Genomic DNA, 27737 nt, shown 5'->3' with positions numbered 1-27737 from the left:
CGCAGCCGAGGTCGCGCGCCCGCCATATCCTTGCTGGGGGCCATAAAGCGCGGAAGGTCGCGGGCCCGCTCTTGCCCGGAACTTTTTATTCCTCAGGCCCGCCCCTCTTCCCCTACCCGCTTCCCGCTCTCCGGCCCGCGGCGAGCCCCGCAACCGCCGTGCCGCGCCTCGCTTCGGCCGCCGTGTTGTTGAGCGCGGAGCGCGAGCGGCAGCTGAGGTAAGGAGACAGCCGTGGGGTCGCTCTGGCTCTCCCGGCCCGCTCGGCCCTCGCGCCCCGGGACCCCCGTTGTTGCCCGTTTCGCGCTTGCATCTGTCCCAGAAGCGGTCCCTTGGTCCCTTGCTGCCCGTGGGCTTCGCCTTGTTCTCCTGGGAAGACGCGTCCTGGCGTCAGGACTCGGCCCACCCGCGTTGTTCGTGCCTCGGGGGCCCGTGCCGGCTGTCCGGGCCTTCGCGCTGGCTCTTCCAGGTGCGCGCGTTTCAGCCGAACGCCCGCGGCGGTCCGCGGACCCGGCTGCGGCTGGGAAGTGCACACCCCTGCAGCGCAGTCTGCTCCCGGCGCGGCTAGCCCGGTCCCGCGTCTCTGCAGGTGAAATCGTTTTCCCGCCTTCACGCGCGTGGTCCACCTGTGCTTTGCTCACCCAGACTGCTGCAGCGTCTGGCAGAAGTTATCTGACGGTCTAGGCCAGGGCGGTGGGATTTCCTCCTAACGTGTGGCACTTTGGGACTGTTGTGTGTGATAGTCGGTTGAGTCGGGAATCTGCAGCCTCTTTTGCGCGCATTGAAAGCACAGTGTGCAGGGCTGGGGTGGAGCGTGGGAGAGGCTGAACGGTCCGTTTTCCGTGGTAGGGATTTGTGACTGACAAACTCTTGATCACCAGGTGCACTTATTTAAAACTATAGCACCCTGGACCAAGGGATCAGAATCTCCAGAAGTGGAGCCTGGGGCTTTTGCTTTTAAATCGGTGTCTCTGGCAGTTCTGCTGAGACTCGTGTGGCAAATGTTGTGTTAGTCCACCTGTACTCACCAAAGTTTCCTTGTGACCAGCAGCCCACCTGTGCCTAATGCAGTAACTCGGGAGCTAGCTCACCTTGCTGCTGTTGGTATAAGCAGATCTGAGCAGAACCAGGCTGTTCAGCAGGAGCTCCTGTCTGTATTACAGTCGTTTTCAAGAACTTTAAAACAAACTCTCTTTAAACCAGATGGTGTTTCTTTGTCATCTTCAGTATCTTTCTCACTGACTTTACCTCCTTTGCTGTCAAGCTTTTTTTTTTTTTTTTTTCCTTCTTCCCATTTTTCCGCCAAACCTGCTGGAGGTTTTCTCTGGTGTCTTCTCTGTTTACTTTAAACTCTTCTTCCCTCACCTTTTCAGTCTCTTGAAGGTCATGATAAGCACAAGGTCAGCAGTCTCTTGGTTCTTATCACCTTGGGCTTTTAACATGGTTTATTCCAATTTGAAACTCCTTTCTTGTCATGTTTCTTCTGCTACCTTTGCAATTCCATTTTTCCTTCTTGGGGATGGACCTTGGGTTCTGTCCTCATAGCTGGCCTGTCCTGGCTCATCTCCTTTTATTGGAAAGGTAGCAGGGAAGTGGTGATAAACAACAGGTTCTGGTGCCAGACTGGCAGGGTTTGAATCCTGGCTGTGCCCTCACCATGATACAGGAGGTTGGGTGAATCACTGCACATAATGTGTATCTCAGTTTCCTCAAAAAGTAGAATAGAAATGATGATGTTATCTACCTCGCAGGGTTGTGAAGATTCAGTACTTCTGCAGTGTCTGGCATATTGTAGCTTCCCGTAAAAATACTTTTAAAAAATTCAATTATCTCCATATCCCCCCAAATATGGGAACCTAATCTTGAACTCTCCAGTCATCAATGATATTTTTCCTGTCTCCTTTGTTCTCTGTTCTGACTTACTCACAAGCCTGTTTCCCAGCTGCTGGTGTTGAATTCCCAGCATATAACACTGGTCCCTAGGTGAAGTTAGTTTGTCCCTGCCTTGAGAGAGGTCATTTTAGATGGGGAATAGTAGCTACCAAGTAGAGTGCTTCTTAGCCACCAATTGCCCATTTTTTCTGCATTATGATTTAGTTTTTGTGGCAACCATGTGAGGTAGATATTTCTAGTCCAGGTAGCAGCTGAGAACACTCCAAAAGGATTCAGTAAATTGCTCAAATTCATGCTAATGAGAGGTTGGGAAATTTTCTCACTTATCTTTCTGCCTCTAGAGGCTGGATTCCCCACTGTGATACGTTTAATTATTTCAGATAATTAAAATCCAGGCTAAAATGAAAAAAGAACAAACCTAGGGAGCTTTTGTCCAGTGTTTAAGCTTTGCCCTCAGTCCAAAGTCAGAAAGAAATGTGAACAAGCATTGAACCCTGATTAGAAAGTTTGTTTTCCACAGCTACATGACAGTTCTATTTTCTGGGTATTCTAGGATTGAGCAAATGAGTAACTTTACGAGGATAAAGGGAGCTTGGATTTTCAGTGTTAAGAGAAGAGTGTTACAATATGAGGGGGATAACTTGAGCACCTGAGGTGGTTCATTGGAATTGAAAGTTTCAGTATTAAATCATTGTTTTTGAGTGTTTTTTGTTTGTGAGGGTGGAAGGGGTTATTTTCCAGCTCTGTCTGCTGAGAAGACTCAGAGATAATCCACCTCAATAGGGTGAGCACTCAGTTCCCAGGTCTTGGTTTTTAAAGAAATTCTTACCTGAAAAGAATCAGAGCTTCTTGAAGAAATGACTGATTCTGGGTTGAGACTAGGAAGGTATAGATTAGTGAGCCTGGCGCATCTGATTGTACAAGGAAGTAAGAAGTGGTCGCTAAGTGATGGGACATGCCAAAAATACACAGGAATGAGTTTAAAAGGACTCCTGGCCAAATCTTGAATTTTTATGTATAATTTTTTTGAGACACTGGGGATTGAACTCGGTGCCTGCGTATGTTTGGCAAAAGCTCTACCACTGAACTGCATCCCATCCCTTTTTATTTTTGTTTTGTAATAAGGTCTAACTAAGTTGCCAAGACTGGCCTTGAGCTAGCAATCCTCCTGCCTCAGCCTCCCAGTAACTGGAATTACAGATATATGCTACCATGCCTGATTTTCCTTGAGCAGGGAAAGACTCCATCATATAAAATAGGAATTTGTGAGTCCATGTGGATAAACTAAGTACAAATTAAACTTGGAGAAAGGAAGAAGTAATGCTGGCATATAGACTCATGCCAGGGCAACTCCAAGGTCATGCTCTTAACCATCCATATGGCTGTTTCACTTGTGATTCTGAGGAGCGTAAGTTGGAAGACACCCAGATCTCAGGGTCTGAGGATTCCTGACTCCCTAAAGCCTTTAATGAGAACAGCCAGCTGGAGTAAAGGGCTCATCCTTTTTTTTTTGGAGACAAGGTCTTGCTAAATTGCTGAGGCTGACTTTGAACTTGTAATTCTCCTGCCTCAGCCTCCTGAGCCTCTGGGATTATAGGCTTGCTTTCAATATTTTTTTAACATAATACATTCATTTATTTATTTATTATGTGGTGCTGAAGATGAAGATTGAACCCAGTGCTTCACACATGTGAGGCAAGCACTCTGCCACTAAGCCACAATCCCAGCCCTTGCTCTCATACTTTTAATGAAAGGCAGATGTAACTTGCATGGTGATCTATTAGCTGTAAGGGGCAAGAGTGGTTTGGTGGTTATATTCAGAGATGCAAAGTGAGAGATTGTGAAAAGCTAGAGAGAGATAGGAAAAAAGATCAGGGAGTGGGTGCTTTTTTCACAGAGGTGGTGGTTGGTCTATTTGGGGCTAGTGTCTCCTAGAGAAAGCAATAACATTGATTATTTTTAGCAATGTAGAGTTCCCTTTAGGAACTCTACATTGGAAGTGTTGGGGTGTACATTTGAGCAGAAACCAAAAAGTATAACAAGATTATGGGCTAAGCAGATAGTTCAGAAAGAAAAGCAAAAATGTTCTATGTTACCAAGCGTGGTGACACATACCTGTAATCCCAGTGGCTAGGGAAGCTGAGACAGGAAGAGCTCGGGTTCAAAGCCAGCCTCAGCAAAAGTGAAGTGCTAAGCAACTCAGTGAGACCCTGTCTCTAAATAAAATATAAAATAAGGCTGGGGATGTGGCTCAGTGGTTGAGTGCCCCTGAGTTCAGTCCCCAATACCACCTACCCAAAATGTCCTGTGTCCAAATTGTTGTAGGACAGGCAACCCCTGATATCAGTGGAGTGGCAGTTTAGTGTATGGCGTGAAATCATCTCCAACCTCGAGGACTTTGGTTGAGGCAATGTTGTCTGGGGTGATGTCATCTCCAGTGGTAATATTTTGGGTCAGTGTGATGTCATCTAGGAATTGGGGTGTCCCTTTCAAGCAGGTACCCACTTCAGTTGATGTGGGCCCTAGCATTTATCATAATTGGTTGAAACTATGGTCTCCTGGAGAGTGTGGGCATTGGATATAGATCATTGGAAGCATCCAACCTAGTAATTAGACCAGCAGTCAACAGAACTGTGTGGGTTTATTTTTTGGTACAAGTTTTTCTTCAAATGGGTCCCCTAACATGAGCAGCTGGCTGATATGTGGCACAATGAGACCCATGAGTAGGTATGCCCTTAATCTGGCCTCTAACCTCAGGTCAGATAGGATTGAGATGGATAATTTAATAATTAGGTTAAGTCTGGGCACAAACTTTGAGTTTATTATATTGGAATTTGGAAAGTTATTTGAGGACATAGTTTTTTTTCTACTTTAACTATTTGGGTCCTATCAAAGACATAAAAGTTCTATTTAATGCCTCTGTCAGAAGTGCAGCATGGTGTATTGTAAGTGAAATGTGTGCCTTGCTTACTATTAGTAATGTCTCTAACTAATGGGATTAAGGAGTGATCTACCAAGGTCTTGCATTGAGGAATTAGGTTATATGTAATTTTTTCCCCCCATGGTACTGATATTTAAATCCAGGGGTGCTTTGCCACTGAGCTACATCCCCAGCCCTTTTTATCCTTTATTTTGAAAGAGAGTCTAAGTTGCTGAGGCTGGTGTCAAATTTAGTAATCCTTCTGCCTCAGTCTCCAGAGTCAATGAGACTGCAGGCATGTGCTACCACACCTAGTTATCTGTGATTTTATTTTATACTTTGGTGTCTGTGAGGCATGATTCCAAGAGGGTTTTTTTTTAATATTTATTTTTTTAGTTGTAGTTGGACACAATACCTTTATTTTTAATTTTTAAAAAAATGCTTAATTTTTAGTTATAAGTGGACACAATATCTTTATTTTATGTGGTGCCAGGGATCGAACCCAGAGCTTCTCACGTGCTAGGCAAGCGCTCTACCTCTGAGCCACAACCCCAGCCCCAGGAGGGTTTTTTTGTTTTTTTTTTTTTTTTTTGGTTTAAATCTTGAAGGGGACAGTTTTGAGGTACTGTCCCAATAATTTTTATCATAAATATGGGAGCATCCAGTGCTCCGAAGTTAGGCTAAGTATGTTTTTTTCTTTATTAGGGACATCCTGACTAAAGGATGAAGTCCATTAAGCTCCATCATGTACGATGATTGGCAGTACTGTTAGCAGAGTCCATGAACTCCCATTGCTGTTCTCTCACTTAATACCAAGATGTTTTCCACATTGCCAGAAGGTGTGAGGCAGAACTGATCTCCATCCCCCTAGCAAGGGACTGAACATGGGAAAGCATCCACTTCTGCAGGGAGAATAATGCCCAGGTTTGCTTCTATCTTGTAAAGAGGCCTTGTTGAGCCTCTAGAGTGCTGTTTCCATGACCTAAAACAAAACAGCTGGACATGCTCACAGGCTTAGGATCTATGGGAGCCTCTTTCCAAGAGAGCCAGTTGGTGCCAGTCATGTGTTTTAATAGGTACATCATTAGGCCAAGAGAATAGTATCTTGCATTAGAAGCCCTGGGACAGTTAATGGCCCTCATTCTGTAAGAGGCATTACACAAAGCAACCAATGAGTCTATCATAAAGAAACTGTTATTGGGGGGGGGTACTGGGAATTTAACCCTGGGGCACTTTTACCACTGAGCTACTTCCCCAACCCTTTTTGAGAGTCTCACTAAATTGCCTAAGCCCTTGTACTTGTGATCCTCCTGTCTCAGTCTCTTGAGTTGCTGGTATTATAAGCATGCACTTTTTTTTTTTTTTTTTTCAATTTTTAAGTTGTTGATGGATCTTTATTTATTTGTATGTGGTGCTGAGACTTGAACCCAGTGCCTCATGCATGCTAGGCAAGCGCTCTACCACTGAGCCACAACCCCAGCCCCATGCATGCACTTTTGAGGACACTCATAGGAATGCCTGTCAATTTTAATTTAGAAAATTCATAAATGAGGAATGTTGTTACCAAAACTCAAAAGTACTAAGAAGCATTGAACTTCAATATCCTTAATTCATGTATCAAATTAATCTCCTTCAAGGATATCCTCATTGTAATATTGTACCTGAGCTCCTTGAGAAGTTAGATGTCATCAAGATCTGGTCTAGTTTGCATGTGATGGCAAAGCTGTAGAGGTCTCCTGTGGGTAAACCAGACAGTTGTATTGTGCCCCTTCAGAGGTGGAGACAAACTGCAATTGAGAGACTGTTGAAATAGCCACTAACAGAACAGGTTAGCCAGTTCTGTGAGGGCACAGTGTTCACCAGTTGTTGACTGAATAGAATCAGTCCATTTAGTGTTATGTATCAGATGTGGGGCTCTAGTGGGTTGCAGTTGAGGAAAAGTAGTGGGAATAATCTTTAAAGAGTTGATTAATAGGTTTTAATCCTTGAATGTCCCATTTCAACTTACATTGGGCTATACTGTCTGTCTTGTCTGTCTTATCTGGGGACTTAGGTTCTTAAGTTATTAAGCCAATTTTAAGTGCCCAAATTTTTTTCTAAGAGCATCTATATCCAGTATAGAATATTTTATAGCAATGGATATGTGACTGGGGAATTAAGCAAGGCTATAGTATATATAGTGTAGTATTGTATAGTGTGTATATATACACACACTATATATATATAAATAGTGAGGTATATTCATTTGAAAAAAAATATTTACTTTCTCAAGATTAGGGGCAGAGTGTTCGAATTTAGTGGATTCCACCCCCCGCCCCAACTCCTTGATTTGGTAGTCTCCAAAAGTGGCAGTTTCTCTTTTTTAAAAGCTTTTACTCCCTGAAGCCAAAGGTTTTTTTTTTTTGTCTGGTTGGTTGGTTGATAGGAGGGAGAGGGAAGAGGCCCAGTGCCTCCAAATGGTAGTCTCTCTCTGGGGCTCCCCCCACCCCTCAAGATAATTAATCTTTTTTTTTTCCATTTAAACAGTCTTTAGAATGGCTGATCTTTCTAGATGGCTAGAAACATTTTGCGCTCTTTTCTCTTTGGATGTATACCTGAAAAGTTCCTGGTAGTTCTTGAGTAGTGTTGTTATTTTTAATGTCGACTAATTTAAAGTATTTGTAGTTGTTGAAGGGCTTTATTTTATTCATATTCATATTCAAACCCAATGCCTCACACATGTTGAGCAAGCACTTTAGCAGAGCCACCACCCAGTCCTCTGAGTAGTTTTATTTTCACCTTATGAATTGTTACTGGAAAAGTTGGGGAATAACCTTGGTGTATAGCAGGCAGCCACTTCCCTTACAGGGTGTCCCTGTTGATCTCTGTGGGCCCAGGATCAGTATTTGCCAGCACAATCATTTTATTAACTTTTGATTTCATGCTCAGGATGGTCCAGGTGTCCAGACATTTGATCCATGTTGCCCGCTTGGGTTAGGGGACAAGTTGCAGCAGCAGAAAGGAATGCAGCAGCAGAAGAGCTACCAGCTCTCTGAGCTGTGTGTGGCCTGCAGGTGTCATGTAAGAAAGAAAATCTTTAGGTCCTATGGATGCTCATATGTAGAAATGCAAAAAATGGTTGGATAAGGTGATTCTTCTCCTGGGGGTAAGCAAGAATACACCCTTGTCTTCCACACCAATAGAAGCTCTTAGCTAGTGGTTTTATATACAGTGCTAGTCCCTTATGATGGAAAACACAAGGACATGGCAAGAGAAATTAAAATGTCTTTATTCATTTACATCCTAGTACCATGAAAAGAAAATCGGTTGAAATCCAGCTGGTTACAAAGTGCACATTATTTATGCCACATTTATGGAGGGCAGAAATGCTCGACACCCTATGTACCCAAAGTCACCTGGGCTCTTGAGAAAAGAGCCCTTTACTCAAGCACCTAGAGTGTCTTCAGGATGATGTGCTAACTCTTCATAGGAACAGAGAGGGCTGATCTGAACTGCACACTTAAAATACAGATGAGTTATGTTACTTAACAGTGGTGTTAGACATCCCAAGAGTTGACCAGAGTAATTGTGAACTACATGGCTAGAAAATTCTTCGCAGAAATGAGCTGTAGAACTACCTACATCACGCCCATTTTTTTCTGAGGAATGAGAGACTGGGGGGTGATGGAAACCCACAGACTGAAATGAACCTTCCTTCTCCCATTCTTCCTTACCTTCATCTGCCACTTGACATTCTGGAGTGTAAGGCACTAGAACTGGGCTCAGAGAAAGAGGAGCTCTAAACTCAGTTCTTGGTGTGCAAAGGAAATCTGGCATAGATCTGAAACAGATGCTAAAAATATTCTCTTCTCCTCTTATAGTTTCTGTCCTTCATGGACAGGAAAACAAGGAGGCAGAAGATGTTTGCAAAGGATTAAAAACAGGTGCATCTAAATGTGAGGAAAAATAGCCTGTGAAGAAATGCATAATTCTTAAAGAGATGCAGACACTATGCTCAGGAAAATTAAGAATCTTATACAGGGAACAACTCTGATGTCTAATGGACAATGAGAAGGCAAAGACAAAAATCGATCTTATGAAAAACAGTGCATTGGTAGTTATAAGGGACTGTAATAGCAAGTCCCACTCTGACATGAATCGGGGGCCTTACAACTCAGCACCTTGAAGTGGAGGCCAAAAAAAGAGGTGGTGGACGGAATGTGGTGCTGCCCATCAGACCCAGAACTCACTCACCACTTCCTGCATGTACACATGGTGTTGTTAGAAGTCCAAGAGCAAACTACTTCATCTACCATTTCCATCTATTCACCTGCTTCTCCTTAATTCATATGCCTGCTGGTAAAGATGTTCATTTTTGAACTTAATAAGATGCTACTCAGTATTTGTGAGAGGCATGTTGGGAATGGAATGCAGAAGGAAACCTAAAGTGGCAAAAGATTATTCTTCAGCATTAGCCACTGGTGACCAGAGCTTTTAGATATCACAAAGGACCCCTGTTAACTATCCTGGCCTAGAAGTAGTAGATATGGAAATAAACCTTGTAACTCACTTCTGAAAGTAGTCTGATGCAATTGTTCTACTAGGATAGTCCCCCAGGCCTGGTACTAACACTGTAAAAGATTCCCTTCTGTCTCAGATTCTGTTAAGGATGATGAGGGTATATTCAAATGTCAGCAAATTTGTTTATATGCCAGAGGATAAACAGAACTAGAAATCAGGGCCGTCTCAGGAAGCAAAGCACACTTTCAGGAAGCTCCTACCATTCATTCCTATATTGCCATTATCAACCATGAGGAAAAAGGCTAACATTTCAAATGCATGCAGTATACTGTGAGAGCGCAAGCTTTATTTTTCATGTTTTACTTTTTTGGAAGCAAAAGGCTTAAAAGCAAGCAAGCAGGTAAAATTCTTGGTGAGTACAGGAGAGAGAACCAGGAATGGCACTCCCTCCAGGTGAGAGCCAAGCTGAAGTGGCTGGGCTCCACTGCTGCAGAAATGAAGCTGAGGTTTAACCAATGAGCTAAATGATTCCTATATTCATGGCCTGATGTGAATCTTCTACATTAGGAGGGTGGAGAGACCCCTGCAAGAATACTAGAAATATAGTGGTAACTGTTCATTTTGGAGCCTGTTCTGCCCACGAGAAGTTGCTATGTGACTGCCATACAAGATTAAATGATATCAAGTAGAAAAAGCAGTTAGCTCTTATCCCTTTTTGTTCTTAAAACTTTCTGAAATAGAGGTATTCTGACATCAGTGCCCATGGCAGAGAAATCTTTCCAATGCAGCTTCAAGTGACTGCGGCAGTGCTAAGAAGCAGGATTTCATCTGGCGAAAGGGGGTGGGGTTGTAGCGCAGTGGTAGAACTCTTGCCTAGCATGTGTGAGGCACTGGGTTCCATCCTCAGCACCATGTTAAAAAAATAGTATTGTGTCCATCCACAACAATATATAACAGAAAGAGCCAGATGAAGTACTTAAAGGTATTTCAAGGACAAGGATTCAAAAACCTTGCAACACTGGGTGATCTCTTTTGAGGGCAACATACTTTTCGTTCCTGGATTCAACAATAATTTGCTGACAAGATAAAAGCCCCACCACCACAGAAAGAAAGAAGTATGCAACCACTAAAGCTAAAGTTTACAATTCCTCAAACTAACTGGCTTCCTAGAGTGAGGTGTCACTCCAGGCAAATCTATATAGCACCACCATCCAAGGAGGTATACTAAATGATGTTTTGGTTGTTGAGCCTTTTTCCTACAGCCATGCCTCAAGATCTAATGCTTCTACTGACTATTTAAGAGCCCAGAATGCTTGTAACATCTATTATGCTTATGACACAGAGGCAAAGTAGTTATGCTAGGGAACAGTCTGTTCAGAGCACTCACAGTAGGACCAAATTTTTTAAAAATTTAGATTTATAATACCTGTGTTTGTCACTTTAAGTACATCCTCTCAGTTCAAAGACAATTTTCCATGTAGGGCACTCACGGCTCAGAAGATCAGCACCTCACCAGAGTCCTAGGAGTATGGCTGCTACTTATGGAGGAGATTTTTCAAAGCACTTGTCCTGTTCCATCATCCCCTCCCAGCAAGATTAGTACTGCCTGTTGGCTCAAAAGGGAAGGATTGTGATATCTGCAATAGGAGGTAAGGATTTCCCTAGTTAAATCATGAAGTGACTGTTTTGGATACATCATCAGATATTCCCTCCTACTTAAGGAGGAAGCAAATTAATTTAACAATAATTAGCTAGAAATCAAATCCTAAAGTCTACAGTGAATACACTTCTGATAATATTTCTATTTGAATGACAGAATGGCATTCCCCAATTTTAAACTAAAGGATTTGCTTTTTTCCAATTTGGAACATCATACATGGTTAACACACTTTCTATATGTATCAGTTAAAAGAGCAAATTTATCTTCACGTACTGTGTATAAACCAAGAATTTTTTTGATTTAATTCCAAGTAAATTTTCATTTACAAAGAGGAGTTTGGAAAGTAGGTCAGCCAGCTCCTTTGCTAAAGTCTCTCTCTGCTCTCCTAAGTCCAATAGCTGCTGTTTCCCTGCTTAGTTTTCTAGCACAGAAACACTTCTTGCTCCTCTTCCTAGAAGCAGCATGTCTCGGCTAAATACACATTTGCTCTAAAATAGGGAAGGTCCCAAACAATTGATTTACTAAGGTCGAATATGATTAGAATTAAGACCCCCTAAAAAAGATGGGACAGTGAAGTCTGTCATCAAGTAGGAATTGTCAAACTGGTCTGAGTGGGTAACAGATCCCACAGAAATAGCAGAGCAAGTGGACACCTGAGAATTTTAAGTTGCTCTAAAGAAATGAAAGGATCTCCTTTAATATAGAATTAACAAAATGCATGCTTCCAAGATGTCAAGACAGCGAGGCTATAGCTGAATTAAAATTTCTAATAGCAGTTTGTTCACATGAAAGGGGAAGTGACGTTTTGGGGCTATATTCCACCTTTAGAAAATAGAGACACTGATTAAAAATGTGCAGGGTACTCTTAGCCATCTGCATTCCAAAAGCCAGAGATGGACAGCTGTGTAGAAGGAAAAGTTGGAAAACAGTGCTCCAGCTGACCTACACCCACTGTACTCAGAACTCTCAATGGATCCACGTGGTCAGCTCTGTTCCACGCCAGGGAGACATAGAGCTTGGGTTCTAGTAGCGCTCTGGCACTCAGCATGAATAGCAAAGTTTGGTTACTCACCTGGGACAACCCACCTAAACTTTCCCTCCCTGCTCTAAAGGGAGAGCAGTGTATGCTGAGTTTGTGAGCTGACTGCATAGGGCAGAGGTGAGGCTGAGCTAGGAGTCACTTTTATATAAAAGAAAGGCAATATTTTAGAGGATTGTATACCTCCTGAAGTCAGACCCTTTCAGTTGGGAAAAGCAACACAAAAGGCAACAAGGTTTTTCTCTAACACTGGCATATTTGTTTGCTAAGAAAGAAAAAACAAGCTCACCATAGAGTACAAGAGATAAAGAAAACAATAGGCTGCTGTGGCCCAAAGGTCTGAGAATTCATTCTGGAGGGAAGATGAGGATGGTGCAAGGTTAACTGTTCGTCTGTGCTACAGACAAGACAATGTCCATGCAATACTTCTCACCAGTGAGGTAGATGATCATCTTCCTGCTAGAGGTATTGGGTACTAACCCATAGCGCAGTGGAACAGAATGATCTGCCTAAAAGGCATAAGCTATTCCAGGAGCCACATGAGATACACAGGTGCCCCACCAAAATAAACAAGTTACTCCAAGAAATCTTAGCCCAAGGGAGATGGACTCTTGTCCTAAGACCTGTAAAACACCAGCTTGCCTTGTTTTAAGACAGAATTTTTCACCTTACAATTCCACAAGTGGAGCCTGCCTCTGTCCGATAAACTTCCTGCCACCATGGGAATCTGAACAGGAGGGAAGACTGCAACTAGGACAAAAAGAGGGGCTCCAAAGCAAAAGTAGGTCAAGTTTAAAATTATATCAAGGACGTAAGAGATGGGAAGAAAAGGTTTAGTAAGCAGGGACAGGGTGAGAGGAAAGAAAGAAGCTTGTGAGGTGATGTTCCTTACGATGAGATGACAGGAGGTGAGATTGCCCTGCCATTACTTCCCATGTAAGTCACTCAGCTCCACATCATCCTTTCGGCGCTTGTGAGCAAAGAGGGAGGTGACAGGGTAGAGTTTAGCCTTGGCCTGGAACCGGTGGCCTGCGATGTCAATTTCATATTCTCCCCGGTTAATGAAATCAGTTGTTACCACCTCCTCTTCACCGCTGTCTTCTGAAAAATTGTGCACAAAGCCCAGGCACACATGGCGCTCCAAAGTATAGCTATAGGCACTGCTGGTGGTTTTGCCAACATACTGCCCGTTCCGGAAAATGGGTTCTCCCCACCAAGGCCAGAGGTCCAGGTCTGTGTCATGGTCATCCAGAATGAACATGGTGAAGCGTTTATACACCCCATTTTGTTTCTGTTGCAGCAGAGCTTCCCGACCAATGAAATCCATGCCCTGGAAAAGAAAAGAAAAGCTGAGACTCCTATTATCTGACCCTTGGAATATAGCACCCTCCCCCCTGTTGGGTTTTGGGAAATGGCATGATTACAACTATATGAAAAGCTGCATTCATAATACAGAAGTTAGAGAATTTTTGTAACAAAAGCATACATTTTTCTTTTTTATAAGTAGTTTAAATTGTAAAACCACACAGAACAAAAATACATGCTGGAGGGGTCTGGAGTTGTGGCTCAGTGATAGAATGCTTGGCCTAGCACATGTGAGGCACTGGGTTCGATCCTCAGCACCACATAAAAATAAATAAAAAACAAATACTTGCTAGAGTTGTTTTAGAAAACAAAGTCCGTGCATGTCTACATCAATGTATACCTTTATAATATTTTTTTATCACAGAAACATTAATTGCTCAAAAAGAATACAACAGATCATGCACTATTAGGGAACACGTGCCAAGATATTTGTTGTAAAAAAGATGCATACAATATGCCACCACCTAGGTTAAAGTTGGGAGAGGAAATTATACCCTGGCATTCTTGCACTGTCGCTCTCTCAAGAGTAAACAAGAAACTGCTTCTTTTGGCAAAGGGGACCAGAGATTGAGTGGGCTTAAGAGGTAAAAGACTAATTTTTCAAAGAACCTTCTGAAACTATGGTTTTCCAAGAAAAAAGACTAGGTAATGTACTATAACTAATCACCATAATCAACTCAGAAAAACTTCCCCCCAAGCGCCTAGTCCTTTAGTGCATTGAGGGGCATGTTATCTGAGTATTGTTCTAAAAGCTGTTTATCCTATAGGCAAGTCTTCTGCCCTGAGGATATATCCTGATTGAAGAAGTGTAAAAATACAAGTCAGCCACATCAGCTCTTCTTCAGTGCTCAAGAAGGTGAGTTGTGGCTCAGTGGTAGAGCACTTGCCAAGCATGTGTGAGGCATTGGGTTTGATTCTCAGCACCACATGTAAGTTAATAAAACAAAGGTCTATTGACAATTTACAGGACAGTCTGGATTAATACCGTACCTTCTCTAATTTCACCCAGGATTCCCGTCCACATTCCAGGGGCGTGGTGAGGGTATTCAAATCCTGACCCCAGAAGGCGAAGAACTTCTCAATTCGGAGACTGCGAAGAGCATAATACCCAGCATTCCGGATTCCATATTTCTGTCCAACATTCATCACTTCGTTGTATACGTGCAGAGCATACTATACAAAGAAAGGAAAGGTTAGTAACCAGCAGATCTTCAGAATTAAACATAGATATTACTACTTTCAGATGTATTCCAACACTAATGTGGACTCTGGAGAGCAGATTGAGCCCTTTGATCCTGGAAAATATTTTTTTGCCAAGGATGTTAACTGTTAGCATCAGAACTAAGTGTTATCAGATGTCTCAGTATAGTGGGTTTCCTGAGCACAGCAGAAAGTTCCTAGCACTGCTATATCAGGATAGCTGCAAAAAAAAAGTTTCTAGCTCTGTAACTTTCTAGTGCACAAAGCAACCTCTGATAACTCACAAGCCTTAAACAATTTATAATGCCCCTATAGTTTAACTTCCTGATGATGAGACTATACAATAAATTTACAGAGCCAGTTCTGGGTCACTGTTCCTCCATCAGAGTGCAATGTCCCACCTTTATGTGATTGTCTTTTTTTCCCCCAGTCACCCCTATGTGAGAATCCTTTGTTGATGCTGCACAGGTTGCAGCAGTGGACAAGAGAGGGATCATAGAAAACTCCTAGGACATCTTGCCCTCAACAAAACATGGCACTAGAGCCCAGCAGTAATGAGCTGAGGCCACTCCACCCTACAATGTAGTTTCCACAAGGGCAGGACCCTGATCTTTCACTTCTCAAAAATGCAAGATGAACAGTTATTAAAGCACTCTCACCATTTGGTAAATAACGAATTTTATAATTGTTTCTAAAATAGTCCAGTTACTATTTTAGTATTTTAGGTCTTCTACCTTTTTCTCTTTTGCCATTCCCTCATGCACTGGCCCAAAGCTGTGAAAAAACAGGCTTTTACCCATAATTCTAGATGTGCATGCACACATCTAATTTTTCATAGATTATGGCATATTTTAGGAGGAAGAAAAACTGTTACTATTTGGAGGTAAGACTTAACCCTGGAAATCCCAGTCTCAAAAACTAAAACAAGATAATTTAGTAGGGAAATAATGTACAGCTTAAGTGATCAATTCAATTGATCACTTGGAACAAACAGACACCCCCCCCCCCCATTCACAGTAGCAACAAAATATTAAAGAACTGAATAAAAACTACAAGATCCAAGTCTTGGATTGCCAGATTCACTACATCACATGAATGTCAATTCTCACTTGAGAAACATAATACAACCCCCTAAAAATGCCAATAGTGTTTCTTGTTTTTGAGACAGTCTAAGTTGCCTAAGCTGGCTTCAAACTTAACAATCCTTTTCCCTCAGCCTCTCACACAGCTGGAATTACAGGTACATTCCTGGCTCTTTTTGTAGTACTGGGGGCTTCACACATAGTACGCCAAAGGAAAACAGAATTTTTTTTTTTTTGGTGGTGGTGCTGGGGATTGAACCTAGGGCCTTGTACATGCGAGGCAAGCACTCTACCAACTGAGGTATATCCCCAGCAATTGTTTTTTTCCTCCAGAGTTTTCCACTACAAGAAAAGGTAAGCATTAACAAATATAAAAATCATATAAACAGATATACCAATAGAATAGAAAATTCAGAACCAAACCCAAATAGGATTTAGTATATGATAAAGGTAGCCATGTGGAAAAAGTCTGATTCAAAACTCATAATATGCACTAAGAGACTAAAAGGATCAAGCATCTTAAGTATTTTTTTAAAGCCCAAACCATAAATAACAAAAACATATATAACCTTAGAGTAGGAAGTCCAGAAAGAAAATGAATCAAAAGTCCAGAAAGAAAAGATTGAAGAATTCAAGTAAATAAATTTTAGTTTTTTGAAATTTAAATGAAACTTTTTCTGTAATAAAATTAAAAAAAAAAACAAAAACACTCCTATTTGGCAAAATGGAGGGCTGGGGGTATATAGCTCAGTGGAAGATTGCTTGCCTAGCATGTGTAAGATCCCAGACTTGTTACCCAATACTGCCAGAACACCATAAATCAAATAAACTGGAAAAAAATTAGCAAGTGGACACAAGGGCTATTTAACACAGAAAGAATGCCTGGAAACTGATTAAAAAGAGCAATAATCCAATAGAAATATGGACAGGACATAAGCAGAAGAATTCAGTGAGTACTTACTATGGGGTAAGTACTCCCTTAGGTGACAGGAATAGAAAAGTTGACAGGACAATCTGATGAGCCAAATCAAATATATTTTATTAGACAGTGAAAAATGCTATGGAGAAAAAAGGGAAGGACGGGAAGAACAGCAACTTGCAGTAAGGTCTCAGTGAGAAGTGACATGTAAGTAAGACCTGAAGGAGAGGAGGCTGTGAGCTTGTGGTTTTCTATCCAGGGCAAGATATGCCAAAGGAGGGAGAAGTTAAGTGTAAAATCTGGGAGGTTCCAAGACTAGCAAGAGGAAAAGAAGCAGAGAAGACAGTCAAAGGCCATGCGACAGGATGGAGGGCACGTTGGGCCCCACAGACTGGCTTTTACTTGGATGGAATTTGAAAAGCCAAAGGGAAATTAGAAATATACTGATAAGAATTATTTTGCCCCTAACAAACTGGCAAAAGCCTCAGGCCTGACAACAGATAACAAGGAAAAAAGACACTCTTACATACCACAGAATTTTAATAGCTAAAGACTGGAAATACTACAAATGTTTATTAGTGCTAGTCTAGTTAATATATTGTGTCACTGCTTAAAAGCTTTCTCTTTAAGCGCTAATATAGAAAAATCTAGAAGCTAAATTATTAAGTAGAAAAAAGCAAAATGAACATTATACTTTTGTTTTTAAAAGGGGACTAACAGCTGGCTGGGGCAGTGCATGCCTATAATCCCAGCTATTGGGGAGGCTAAAACAAAGGTTTGAGGCCAGCCTCAACATCTTAGCAAGACCCTGTCTTAAAGAGGGGGGGGAAAAAAAGTGCCAGGGTTAAGCTACTAGGCTTAGCTTATGGTTGATCCTTTTAGTCTCTTAGAGCATGTATGAGACCCCGAGTTTGATTCCCAGCACCACCAAAAACAAATTAACAAAAAATGGGGGAGAGAGGGCTAAGAACTCCATCTTTAAAGTTGCTTTCATATACAAAAAAATCTCTTGATAGTACATACTAATACATTGGTTGTGGTTGGTAAGAACTGGTCAGACAGCACCAATTTTATATATTTCACACACATGAGAATTTTTTTTTTAATATTTATTTTTTTTTAGTTTTCGGCGGACGCAACATCTTTGTATGTGGTGCTGAGGTTCGAACCCGGGCCGCACGCATGCCAGACGAGCGTGCTACCGCTTGAGCCACATCCCCAGCCCACACACATTTGAATTTTTAAACCGTGTATTACCTATTAATTTAACTAACTTGGGAAAGCCAGCACTCCTCACAGTGGTCCCTAGAAAAGAAGGCTGAGCTCTCTTACCTCTATGGGGATATAAAGCATGAATCCCGGCTCTCCTGTGTGAGTCATGCTCATCACCCGGATCCCATTTGCGTAGCCCACACTCATCTCCTGCAGAGGAAAAGGCAGCACCGGCATAAGTGGACACCATGCAGGCTTGACAAGGGAGTGAATGGCTCAAGGGAATACTTTCATTAGCACTGTACCCTCTGCTTTAACTAAGCAGACACAATCAAGGAAAGCATTTCATCCTGAAAATAAAGCACAGCCTTTACAACACGTCTTCTTATGAATATCACAATTTCTGGAGTTTTAGCATTTAGGGAAGTGACAGCAATCTTTGATAAGCATGAAATATTTCTCTTTACCAACTCCTGCTAGAGATTTGGGTTTACCAGGCATGATGGCACATGACTATAATCCCAGTGGCTTGGGAGGCTGAGGCAGAAGGATTGTGAGTTCAAAGCCAGCCTCAGCAATTCATTGAGGTCCTAAGCAACTGAGCAAGACCCTGTCTCTAAATAAAAATATAATAAAGGGTTGGGAATGTAGCTCAGTGGTTAAGGCCCCTGGCTTCAATCCCTGGTACCAAAAAAAAGAAAGACTTGGGGTAGTCAGGAGGATCTGAAGGCTAGACAAGTGTCTTTTCTTGGGGACTCTGGTGCCTGCCAGGTGTGGTGGCACATGCCTGTGATCCCCACAGCTCAGGAACTGAGGCAAGAGAATCTTAAGTTCAAAGCCTCAGCAAAATCAAGATGCTAAGCAACTCAATGAGACCCTGTCTCTGAATAAAATAAAAAATAGGGTTGGGGATGTGGCTCAGTGGTTGAGTGCCCCCGAGTTCAATCCCCAATTACCCACCCACACCCCTACAAAAAAAAAAAAAAAAAAAAAGCTTGAGCCCTACAGAACACATTGCATCTGCTACCCTGGGATCAGAGTCTAAGCTTCTAATTTTCAAAACATGCTAGGTCAGCTTAGTTACCTAGGAAGGGTCACCGATTCAATCACTACCCAATAAAGGAATGTGTAACATCTCAACATTGATGCAAACACTTCCATAGGAAGCCTGCCATGATTCAGCACTTACCAGGCACAGGCACATGGATTATTCCTTCTAGCAGCAGAGGGCATTATGTAAGGATTTGCAGTTTTCTATTGTTTTTACTACCTTGCAAAGAAGGAAAACTAGAATAATAGGAAAGTGGGTGACACATAAAATGTAGCCAACATGGTGATGCACACCTGTAATCCCAGCAACTTGGGAGGCTGAAGCAGGAAGTTTGCAAGTTCAAGGCCTACCTATGTTGCAAATTTTAAAGAAAGAGGACTGGGAATAGTTCATTGGTAAAGTGCCCCTGGGTGTAATCACCAGTACCACAAAAAAAATAAAATAAAATAAAGACATGGTCATTTTGTTTGCTTAATAAAGGACAGAATACTTTGTATGTGTTAATATTATAATAAGAATGTTAATATTATAATAAGAATGTTATCTGTCACCACTATAAAAGAAATATTCTCTGTTCGTGTGAAAACAAAAATATTTGCACATACCTTGCAAAAGAGAGTTGGGAAGTGGTCTGGAGTCATGGGGGCATAGGACAACTCGGACAGCACATCTACAGCTCGAGGACCAATTAGATTGAGGGCTGTACAGAAAAGAGAGAGAGATGTCCAGCCTCTCCATGTGAACAGATGATCCAATGCAAAAAGCTTGTTCTGAAACTGCCAACTGTGGCCTGGCCAGTAAAATCACAAAAGTGTTCCTTTGCTTAGGCAATCCAGGAATGGATGTCAAGCACTCCCATTCTGGAAATGTGACAGTGCTAGCATGAGAGCCTGGTCAGTAGGTTTTTCTCCCTGTTTTACAGGAAGACAACATTCTAGTCTATACCTTGAGATCAGGTCATGAGACCAAGTCCAGCCAAAGGGACACTTCCCCCTCTGCACAATTCTCATTCTCTTTGTCTTCCCAGTGTAGCTACAAGATGGAAAAAGCCCCAGTTCCAAATAAGTATCTGGAAGGGAGTTGCCCACCCATCCTAGGCTTAGCTTATGCTAATTACACATCAGCTAACCTAGTACATGCTAGAACACAACTTCTGTTTTCTAAGAGTCTGGAGTTTGCCAACCTCATAGCAAGAAGTTAATCACATTTTGTACTAATGACAAATTGAGAATGAAGGCCTGGGAGAGTAAATACTGGCAGGAAGAGGGGCAGGAGTCACATGGGAGGCAAAGAAGGAGGAGTTAAGACCTAAAATGACATAATAAAAGGAAGGGCTGGTTCCCCAACAGAAGCTGCTGAAGAGGAGAGAATCAGGAAATTAAGTCATCCTTAAAAAACTACCCATTTGAAAAAAAAGGTAAGATGAAAATACGAAGAACATTATATATTAATAAATATGAAAATTCCTTTGAAAGTTACTCATTGTGGGGGAGGTATCAGACCAACTTTCTATGATCACAGAATCTCTGATTTTTTTTTTTTTTAAGTTGTAGATGGACACAATACCTTTATTTTATTTGTTTTTATGAGGTGCTAAGGATTGAACCCAGTGCCTCACACATGCTAGGTAAGTGCTCTACCACTGAGCTCCAGCTCAACATTCACTTTTAAGAATCCAAAAAAAGGAAAATGTGGAAGACACTTTTGGATCAGTTGGCTTTTTTTCTTTTGGCTGACCCGATAAAACCCTGTTACCAGTGTATTTCCAGGTGACATCCTCCAGCAGCAGGTTGTTGTCCTTCGGCATGTGTTTCTTAAGCCAGGCCCAACAGTGGACCTGTTGATCAGTTGGAGAGATCATGAAGAAACTGAAAATGAGACCCCAAAATGATCAAATTTAGGTAGCAGAGAAAGCATCAGGAAGCATTAAGTTCTCTAGTTTCAAAGGCCCATTGAGTATACTGGGAAATGATGCTTTGTTGAAGGGTCTGCAGCATCATTATGGAATAAACAACAAAATGACAAAACAGAAAATTCTAGCTTCTTGTTATACAAACTTTCCAACATTAGGCATATGCTCAGTAGGCTATCTAACTTCTATAATTATTTTCTGTAATCTGGTGGGTTCCCCCCAGCCTGAATTCTTTCTGTTTAGGGCTGACAATGACTATGAAATGGTAGTTTTCCAACCTGGTAGTAAGAATTTCATCACGTTTGCTACTACTGACAAAAACTGATGAAGACAGTCTGGGAGAGTAAACAATGTCACAGAGAAGGGTTACAACTTGGACTGGAGTGACAGAAGAGGCGGGACTGAACTACCATTTCATAAACCATTTCACAAATTCATGGTCAACCCTAAATTGAAAAATCAGCGCGGGGGGTGGGGGAGACACCAAATTACAGAAAATTTGTGAATTGACCATAAGTTTATGAAATTGGTTTTTATTTTTATTTGGTACTGGGGATTGAACCCAGGGCCACTCAAGCCCTGAGCCACATCCCCAGCCCTTTTTATTTTTTAGCTCTTTTTGAGACAGGGTCTTGATAAGTTGCTTATGGCCTCACTAAGTTGCTGAGGCTGGTTTTGAACTTGTGATTCTCCTCCCTTAGCCTCGTGGGCCGCCAGGATTACAAGACTGTGCCACCACTCCCAGCAATGAAATGGTTTTTTAGTCCCAGGAAAAGTACATCAAGTACTCCTGCTACAGAAACCTTAAGGGATCAGCCTGTTGGAAGAACAGGGTGGAATGGCAAGTAATCTCACCTGCGTTTGCTCAGGCGTGCGATGCTACAGTCATTTTCATATCCTCCGCCCTCGTTGAGCATGCCAGTATGTACAATGTGGCCCACAGGCACATCCAGATCATTGGAGAAGAGGTATTGTAGAATTTCTAGTGCCTGATCCCCAGTGGACTGCAGGGCAGAGAATGAAGCAGGGAAAGTTAATTCAAGAGCAAGAGCACCTGGCTGGCTAGTGGCTGGGTGGGTAGTACAGGCCTGTAATCCTCAGGAGCCTGAGGCAGGAGGATTGCCAGTTCAAAGCCAGCCTTAGCAAAAAGTGAGGAGTTAAGCAACTCAGTGAGACCCCATCTCTATGTAAAATACAAAATAGGACTGGGCATGTGGCTCAGTGATTGAGTGTCCCTGAGAGCACCTGGCTGGTAGCATGGCCAACTAGCACTCCACCTTGCTGAGAAAATTCAATGAGCCAGCACCCGTGTGATAGCATTGCAGATTTACTCTACTGTAAGAGGATCCAGAGAAAGCTTGCTATTAAATGAGCCACTCTAGGCAGATTAAAAACTCTAAATAAAACAAAAAATGGACATGAGGAACTGAAGAGTCATAAAAATGTGAAAATATAGATGTGACATTGCAGTTTACTCGGATTCTTTCAGAATCAGTTTTGAAGTAACAGATGAATATGACAAGTTTCCCAATCTAATTTTTGTTCATAAATACTTACTGTTATCTCAAACTTTGTGAAAGAGGACATGTCGATGACACACACAGCTTCCTTACAGCACTTGACTTCAGCCTCCACAATGTCAAACCAATCTGGCTTATAGAAAGTCTTGCTCTGCTCCAATGCAAGGAGGTCTGTGGATCAGAAAAAACAAAAGGTGGAGAGAAAAGGAGGGGATTTACACTGGGGACTGTTCCTTTATAGTTTGATGTAGGCTAGCAAGAATTCATTATTTATTCTTACAAGAACACATTGTAGGTTTATACATTTACAAATAAGTTAGATTTGGGGGGAGGGTGGAGTAACAGAGATTGAACCCAAGGGTGCTTAACCAGTGCATCACTTTCCCAGTTCTTTTTATGTCTTATTTTGAGACAGGGCTTTGCTAAGTTGCTGAGGCTGGCTTTAACTTGTAATCTTCCTGTCTCAACCTCCCAAGTCACTGAGATTACAGGCATGCACCACCATGCCTGGCTACAAATAATATTTTTTTTTTTTTCAATTGGTAACCAGTAAAACTTAACAAAAATTTGACTTCTTGCCTTTGTCAGGTGGAACAAAGTACTTGGGCCTCTCAAATCCATGTTTCTCCATCCATCTGGCTCCTTGTGCATCCAGCCGGTCATACAGAGGAGATGTGCGCAACTGCCTACCTGTCTGGAAGTCCCAACGGGGAACCTTCAGATCGTATATCAGAGCTAAAAGAGACAAGAGTCTATCAAAGCTCAAGTCACAGATTCTGGAGCTGAATATCCAATATCCACTAGACTTGAATCATTTCTATTCATGAGAGAATAATTTGCAGGCTAATGCAGCCTAATTTGTCAGGAATTACCTAGTATTAACAGGCATGATCCAAAAGAAAGGACAACACTGTAAGACCATATAAAGCTATCTACCAGCGACTCATGGTCTCTGTTCACAATCATATTTCCACTTTAGTAGGCAGAAACAATGAAAGAAAAGTCATAGTTCTAAACTTTGCTCAGTTCCACAACAGAGGAGAAGATTATGCCTAAGAACCCAGGTGGATAATAACAATGTAAGAAAATGGTACTTGATTCTTTGCTTGTGTTGTCGGGATCTCAATACCCATTACAGGTGTTTCTTTCTCCATTAAGATTTAATCAATTTCTAAAGTGAAAGGGTACACAGTATGCCTCCATTTGGTGGCTCTGTAATTTGAGAGGTTGCACTGTACTGTCCCAGTAACATTATTCAAATACAGCTAGGGTCAGAATTCATTTTTCTTCATGGCCAATCTGCAACAGCATTACGTAAAAACAACCAGAAGAGTGTGATTTCTAATCTCTTCCAAAGAGAAGACCTGACTTTACTCCAGATGAAAGGTACACTGGGATGGGGATGGAAGGGATGTTGGGAGATTAAAGAGGACGAAGCCACAGAGTTCCCTGCATGTTGACAATTTGTCAACCTCCAATATCATAGGTTTTACTTTTTCCTTCCCCATTTTCTGTCATGCCTCCAATTTCTATTATGAGAATCACAGAAGGACACCAAAAGTGTCTCATCACCAAGGAGAATAATTTACACAGGTTCTAAAATACACAGTTCTATGGGCAGGAGGGCTAGAAAGAGTCGTTCAGTGGTAGAGTCTTGCCTAGCATACATGAGGCCCCAGCACCGCAAAAACCAAATAAAATAACAACAGGCAGGAAAAATCTAGACTTGAACAGTTTAACATTTATCAGTTAAATATACTGGTTCTAGGTCCTTCATCTCCCAAGAATGTAAGTTGTCTGCCACAGCCAAAAGTGAGCACCCGGGCATCAAAGGCCATCCAAAAGTCTTACCATGAATATCATCGAGCTACTAAGCGAACAATGCAATTTTGACCAAAAATGGTGGTCACAATAATCTAGAAACTTTATTCCTTTTGTCGAGGAGGGGGACACTAGGGATTAAACCCAGGGATGCTTTACCACTGAGCATCCTCAATTCTTTTTTTGTTGTTTTTTATTTTGAGGCATTATCTCACTAAGTTGCTGAGGCTGACCTTGAACTTGCAATCCTCCTGCCTCAGCCTCCTAAGTCACTGGAATTACAGGTGTGCATCACCACACCTGGCTCAGAAATTTATTCCTAAGCATAAATATTTAGACATGATTTAGTAAAGTCAAGAGTAATTTTCCTATACTGAGAAACTAAATTATTACTTGTCAGAACCTATATAATTTGGTTAAGTTCCTGAAACAAAAGCTATTGTACACACCTGTAATCCCAGCAGAGAGGGATTGAGAGAGGAGGATCACAGATTCAAAGCCAGTCTCAACAGTTTGGTAAGACTGTAAGCAACCTAGTAAGACCCTGTCTCAAAATTTTTAAAAAATACATTTTATAAAAGCAGGTGCTGGAATGTGGCTCAGTGGTTAATTGCCCAGGTTAAATCCCTAGTACTGCCCACCCCCCTCCAAAGGAAAAAAAAAAAAAAAAGCTGTCTCTACAGGTTTACTGGACAAGGTAGAATAACAAGTCAAAATAAAGAAACCAAGGGCTGAGGTTGTACCTTAGTGGTAGAGTGCTTGCCTAGCACATGTGAGGCACTCACTGGGCTCAATCCTTAGCACCACATAAAAATAAAGAAGTCAATCTTTCAATATCGTTAAAGAAGCAAGGATAAGGAAAATAAGAGCAGGAATGCATACTTTGTGTTTATGGGAGAAGTGGTTTCTTATCTTGCTAGCATGGGATGAATAAAGTCATCAGAGAACCCTGAAATTCTGAGAGTACCTTGGAAAGAAAACAATGATCTCAAAAACCAAATGGGGATAAGGGTGTAGTTCAGTGGTAGAGCACTGGCTTAGTATGTGCTAAGTTTACCCAGCATGCCCAGGGTTTGATTCCCAGTACTGAAAAAAACAAACCAAATGAGGAGCAAAACATTTGACATAGGATCTCGCAAGGCAGGAAAGAAGGCAAGGAGGCACTTGCTGGCAATATAGAGGAAGCACCTGCATATCACCTGAAAACCTTTTTCTATTTTCCTGTTCCCAAAATTAAACAATGTACAATATACTAAAAATGTTCCATAAATATCACAAGGGGCATAAGGCCTCAAACCTAGGCCTGAAACACACATTAGAAGCCCAGCTCAAGCAGTTAATAAAGGAATGAAGAAAACTCTGCCCCATTCAAATGACAAAACATGCCACCAGACAGATATCTGCAACTAGGTGCAATTAGGATAAAGCTTCACTTACGCATGACTTCCATGACCCGGTGACGCAGAAAGGTACGGCTGCTCTGGAGGGCTCCAAAGCGTTTCAAGTCCAAGTCCCAGACGTTTTCTGAGGGATAACCATGTACCATCCATTCAGCAAGATACCTGTGGGGACAGGTATCTTAGGTGGGGGACAAAAAGTTGTTGGGTCTCAGATGTGATACACATGAGAATTAAAGCAATATTCTACAAATCAAGAACTAGTGAAATCAAAAAAGATACTACAATGTTACCAACAGTTGAGCAATTTGGGGCAATTTTCTTAACTTTTTTATAATAAAAAAACATGGACCCAAAGTATCTCAGAAAAACACTATGAGAATTTTAGCTGTAAGAAGAGTCCCTAGAAAGTATTTGACATAAGCCACATCAATGAAGAAATAAGATCACCTCCTGTTGCTATTTCAGTGAGCTCAAGCATTGAGCGCATCCATTTAAACCACCATTGAGTGCTGTTCATCTACCACAGTAACATGATCTTGCAGTTCTCTTGCATTTTTCACTGTTTATGATACATACAACATGGAAAGTAAGTGTTAATTGTCTGATTATGTTATCAAGGCTTCCAGTCAACAGCAGATTGTTAGAGTTAAGTTTTGGGGGAGTTCAAAAGTTGTATCCAGAGTTTGATTAGTAGTAGAAGCAGAAAGTGGAGCCTAACATACCCTGAGCAGCCTGCCACCACTAGCCTAGTCATCCTCACTCAAGAGGAGCTGCCACAGCAGGCCATCACTGCACCAGTGAGCAGGAGACAGATTCAGCAGCTACTTGCTGCTCATGCCAAGCCCAGTGCTGGGAGCAGTGGCCAGGATGGCCTCACATTTATTGCCTGTGGGTAGAAACTAAAAAGATCATCACAAAGTTTTGGGAGCAGTAGAACAGTTCAATTTAAGAAAAGGATATGGGGCTGGGGATATAGCTCAGTTGGTAGAGTGTTTGCCTAGCAAGCACAAGACCCTGGGTTCAATCCCCAGCACCACAAAAATAAATAAATAAATAAGATAGAATAAGATAAAATAAATGGATATGGTTTCATCAGTGGGAATGATACCAAGGAAGACATATTTGAAGGCCAGCTTGTCATGTAAAAACCCCAGAAGTCCCTTAATGATAAAGGGGATAGAAAGACTGGAGTTTGATGTAGAAAAAGAAGAGGAGGTAGAAGCAGCAAATGTGTCAGGATCTGGTAGAGTTCCAGTTCAAGGCAGAAAATATGCAATAGACCATAACCACTTTAGATGTGATTTACAACCTAGGGGATCATCCATGCAGTCACCAGAATTACCAGAATAGACTGGGGGAAAGGCTGAGGGGTCAGAACTGATCTCCAAAGGGAAAAAGCACCCCCCCACCTACTGCGGAGACACCACAGATGTGAACCACAGAACTAACTGTGCAGGGAGATGTGATACAGGGTGCTGATGCTGACAACCATGGTGCAGGGAAGGTGGACCAGTGAGAAATGATGTGTATGGGCTTAAAGAACATGATTCCTAGAGAAGATGGCAATGAAGATAAAATCAAAGAGACTTGAGGTCAGCAGCCATCTCAATCTTAGTAGAGCCGCAACTTCAGTTACTTTGCAGATGCCCAGAAAAACCTAAACCATAGGATAGCACAGTGCCAGAGGCAGCCTATCCATCAGCTTAGACTTCATGGGCTCCCAAGGCTGAGCAGGGTAGGGCTAGGTAAATGCCACCTTACCATCTTCACCATCATCCAGTCATCCAAAAAGGAAAAATAAATACGAAATGAACAGAAGTGAAGACCTGAAGTGTTTGCTTTTTTATCCACTAATGAGATAATTAGAACCATGTGCATTATCTATGCAGCATGGGTGGGAGTTTTTGTTATTTTTAATAATTGATACTCTACTAACAAATTTCAGATTTTTTTGTTTTTTAAAAAGCCTGTTTGTTCTCAATACACCTGTATAAGCTTTTAAATGCTTTTGTCTATGGTCAGGTTGAAATTTTTAAGAACTCCATTTATAATTTATAATAAACAATCTACATTTTTTTTTTTTTGGTGCTAGAGATTGAACTCAGGGTCTCATACTAAGTATATACCCAATCCCTTATGAACTGATATTTCTTTAAAAAAAAAAGTTAACACTTGCAAGTCTGCAAGCACCTATTAATAAAGGTCTTAAATCACTTTAAAACAAAATTTATAAGCAAGCTGAGTAC

At 41.7% G+C, this 27737-nt stretch overlaps 1 protein-coding gene, 1 long non-coding RNA gene and 1 other non-coding gene across 6 annotated transcripts in view; 2 read left to right on the top strand and 1 right to left on the bottom strand.

The window, feature by feature from the left end:
• Positions 1 to 23594, top strand: LOC143383363 (uncharacterized). 3 transcript variants are annotated; one of them, XR_013089137.1, is made up of 5 exons: positions 1 to 217; positions 14142 to 14230; positions 14384 to 14566; positions 21452 to 21591; positions 22859 to 23594. It is a non-coding gene; the product is annotated as an uncharacterized LOC143383363 (long non-coding RNA). The 3 variants fall into 3 exon arrangements; XR_013089138.1 differs by lacking the exon at positions 21452 to 21591 and adding an exon at positions 20188 to 20255; XR_013089136.1 differs by lacking the exon at positions 21452 to 21591.
• Pdpr (pyruvate dehydrogenase phosphatase regulatory subunit) overlaps positions 8063 to 27737 on the bottom strand; it is a 42392-nt gene continuing 22717 nt past the window's right edge. For both annotated transcript variants that reach the window (XM_076837818.2, XM_076837819.2), the window contains 9 exons: positions 25529 to 25653; positions 22850 to 23005; positions 22308 to 22441; positions 21606 to 21754; positions 20594 to 20706; positions 19444 to 19538; positions 17908 to 17997; positions 14365 to 14547; positions 8063 to 13339 (listed from right to left, as the gene is read on the bottom strand). In XM_076837818.2, coding sequence (XP_076693933.1) covers positions 12935 to 13339; positions 14365 to 14547; positions 17908 to 17997; positions 19444 to 19538; positions 20594 to 20706; positions 21606 to 21754; positions 22308 to 22441; positions 22850 to 23005; positions 25529 to 25653 — 1450 coding nt within the window. In that variant the 3' untranslated portion in view covers positions 8063 to 12934. The remainder of the gene's footprint in view (positions 13340 to 14364; positions 14548 to 17907; positions 17998 to 19443; positions 19539 to 20593; positions 20707 to 21605; positions 21755 to 22307; positions 22442 to 22849; positions 23006 to 25528; positions 25654 to 27737) is intronic.
• Positions 26457 to 26530, top strand: Trnaa-agc (transfer RNA alanine (anticodon AGC)). The gene has a single exon. It is a non-coding gene; the product is annotated as a tRNA-Ala (tRNA).

The sequence above is a fragment of the Callospermophilus lateralis genome, chromosome 18, assembly GCF_048772815.1.
Source record: "Callospermophilus lateralis isolate mCalLat2 chromosome 18, mCalLat2.hap1, whole genome shotgun sequence".
Taxonomy (NCBI): Eukaryota; Metazoa; Chordata; class Mammalia; order Rodentia; family Sciuridae; genus Callospermophilus; species Callospermophilus lateralis.
The sequence above is the reverse complement of the archived record's forward strand: the minus strand, read 5'-3'. Positions and strand labels throughout refer to the sequence as shown.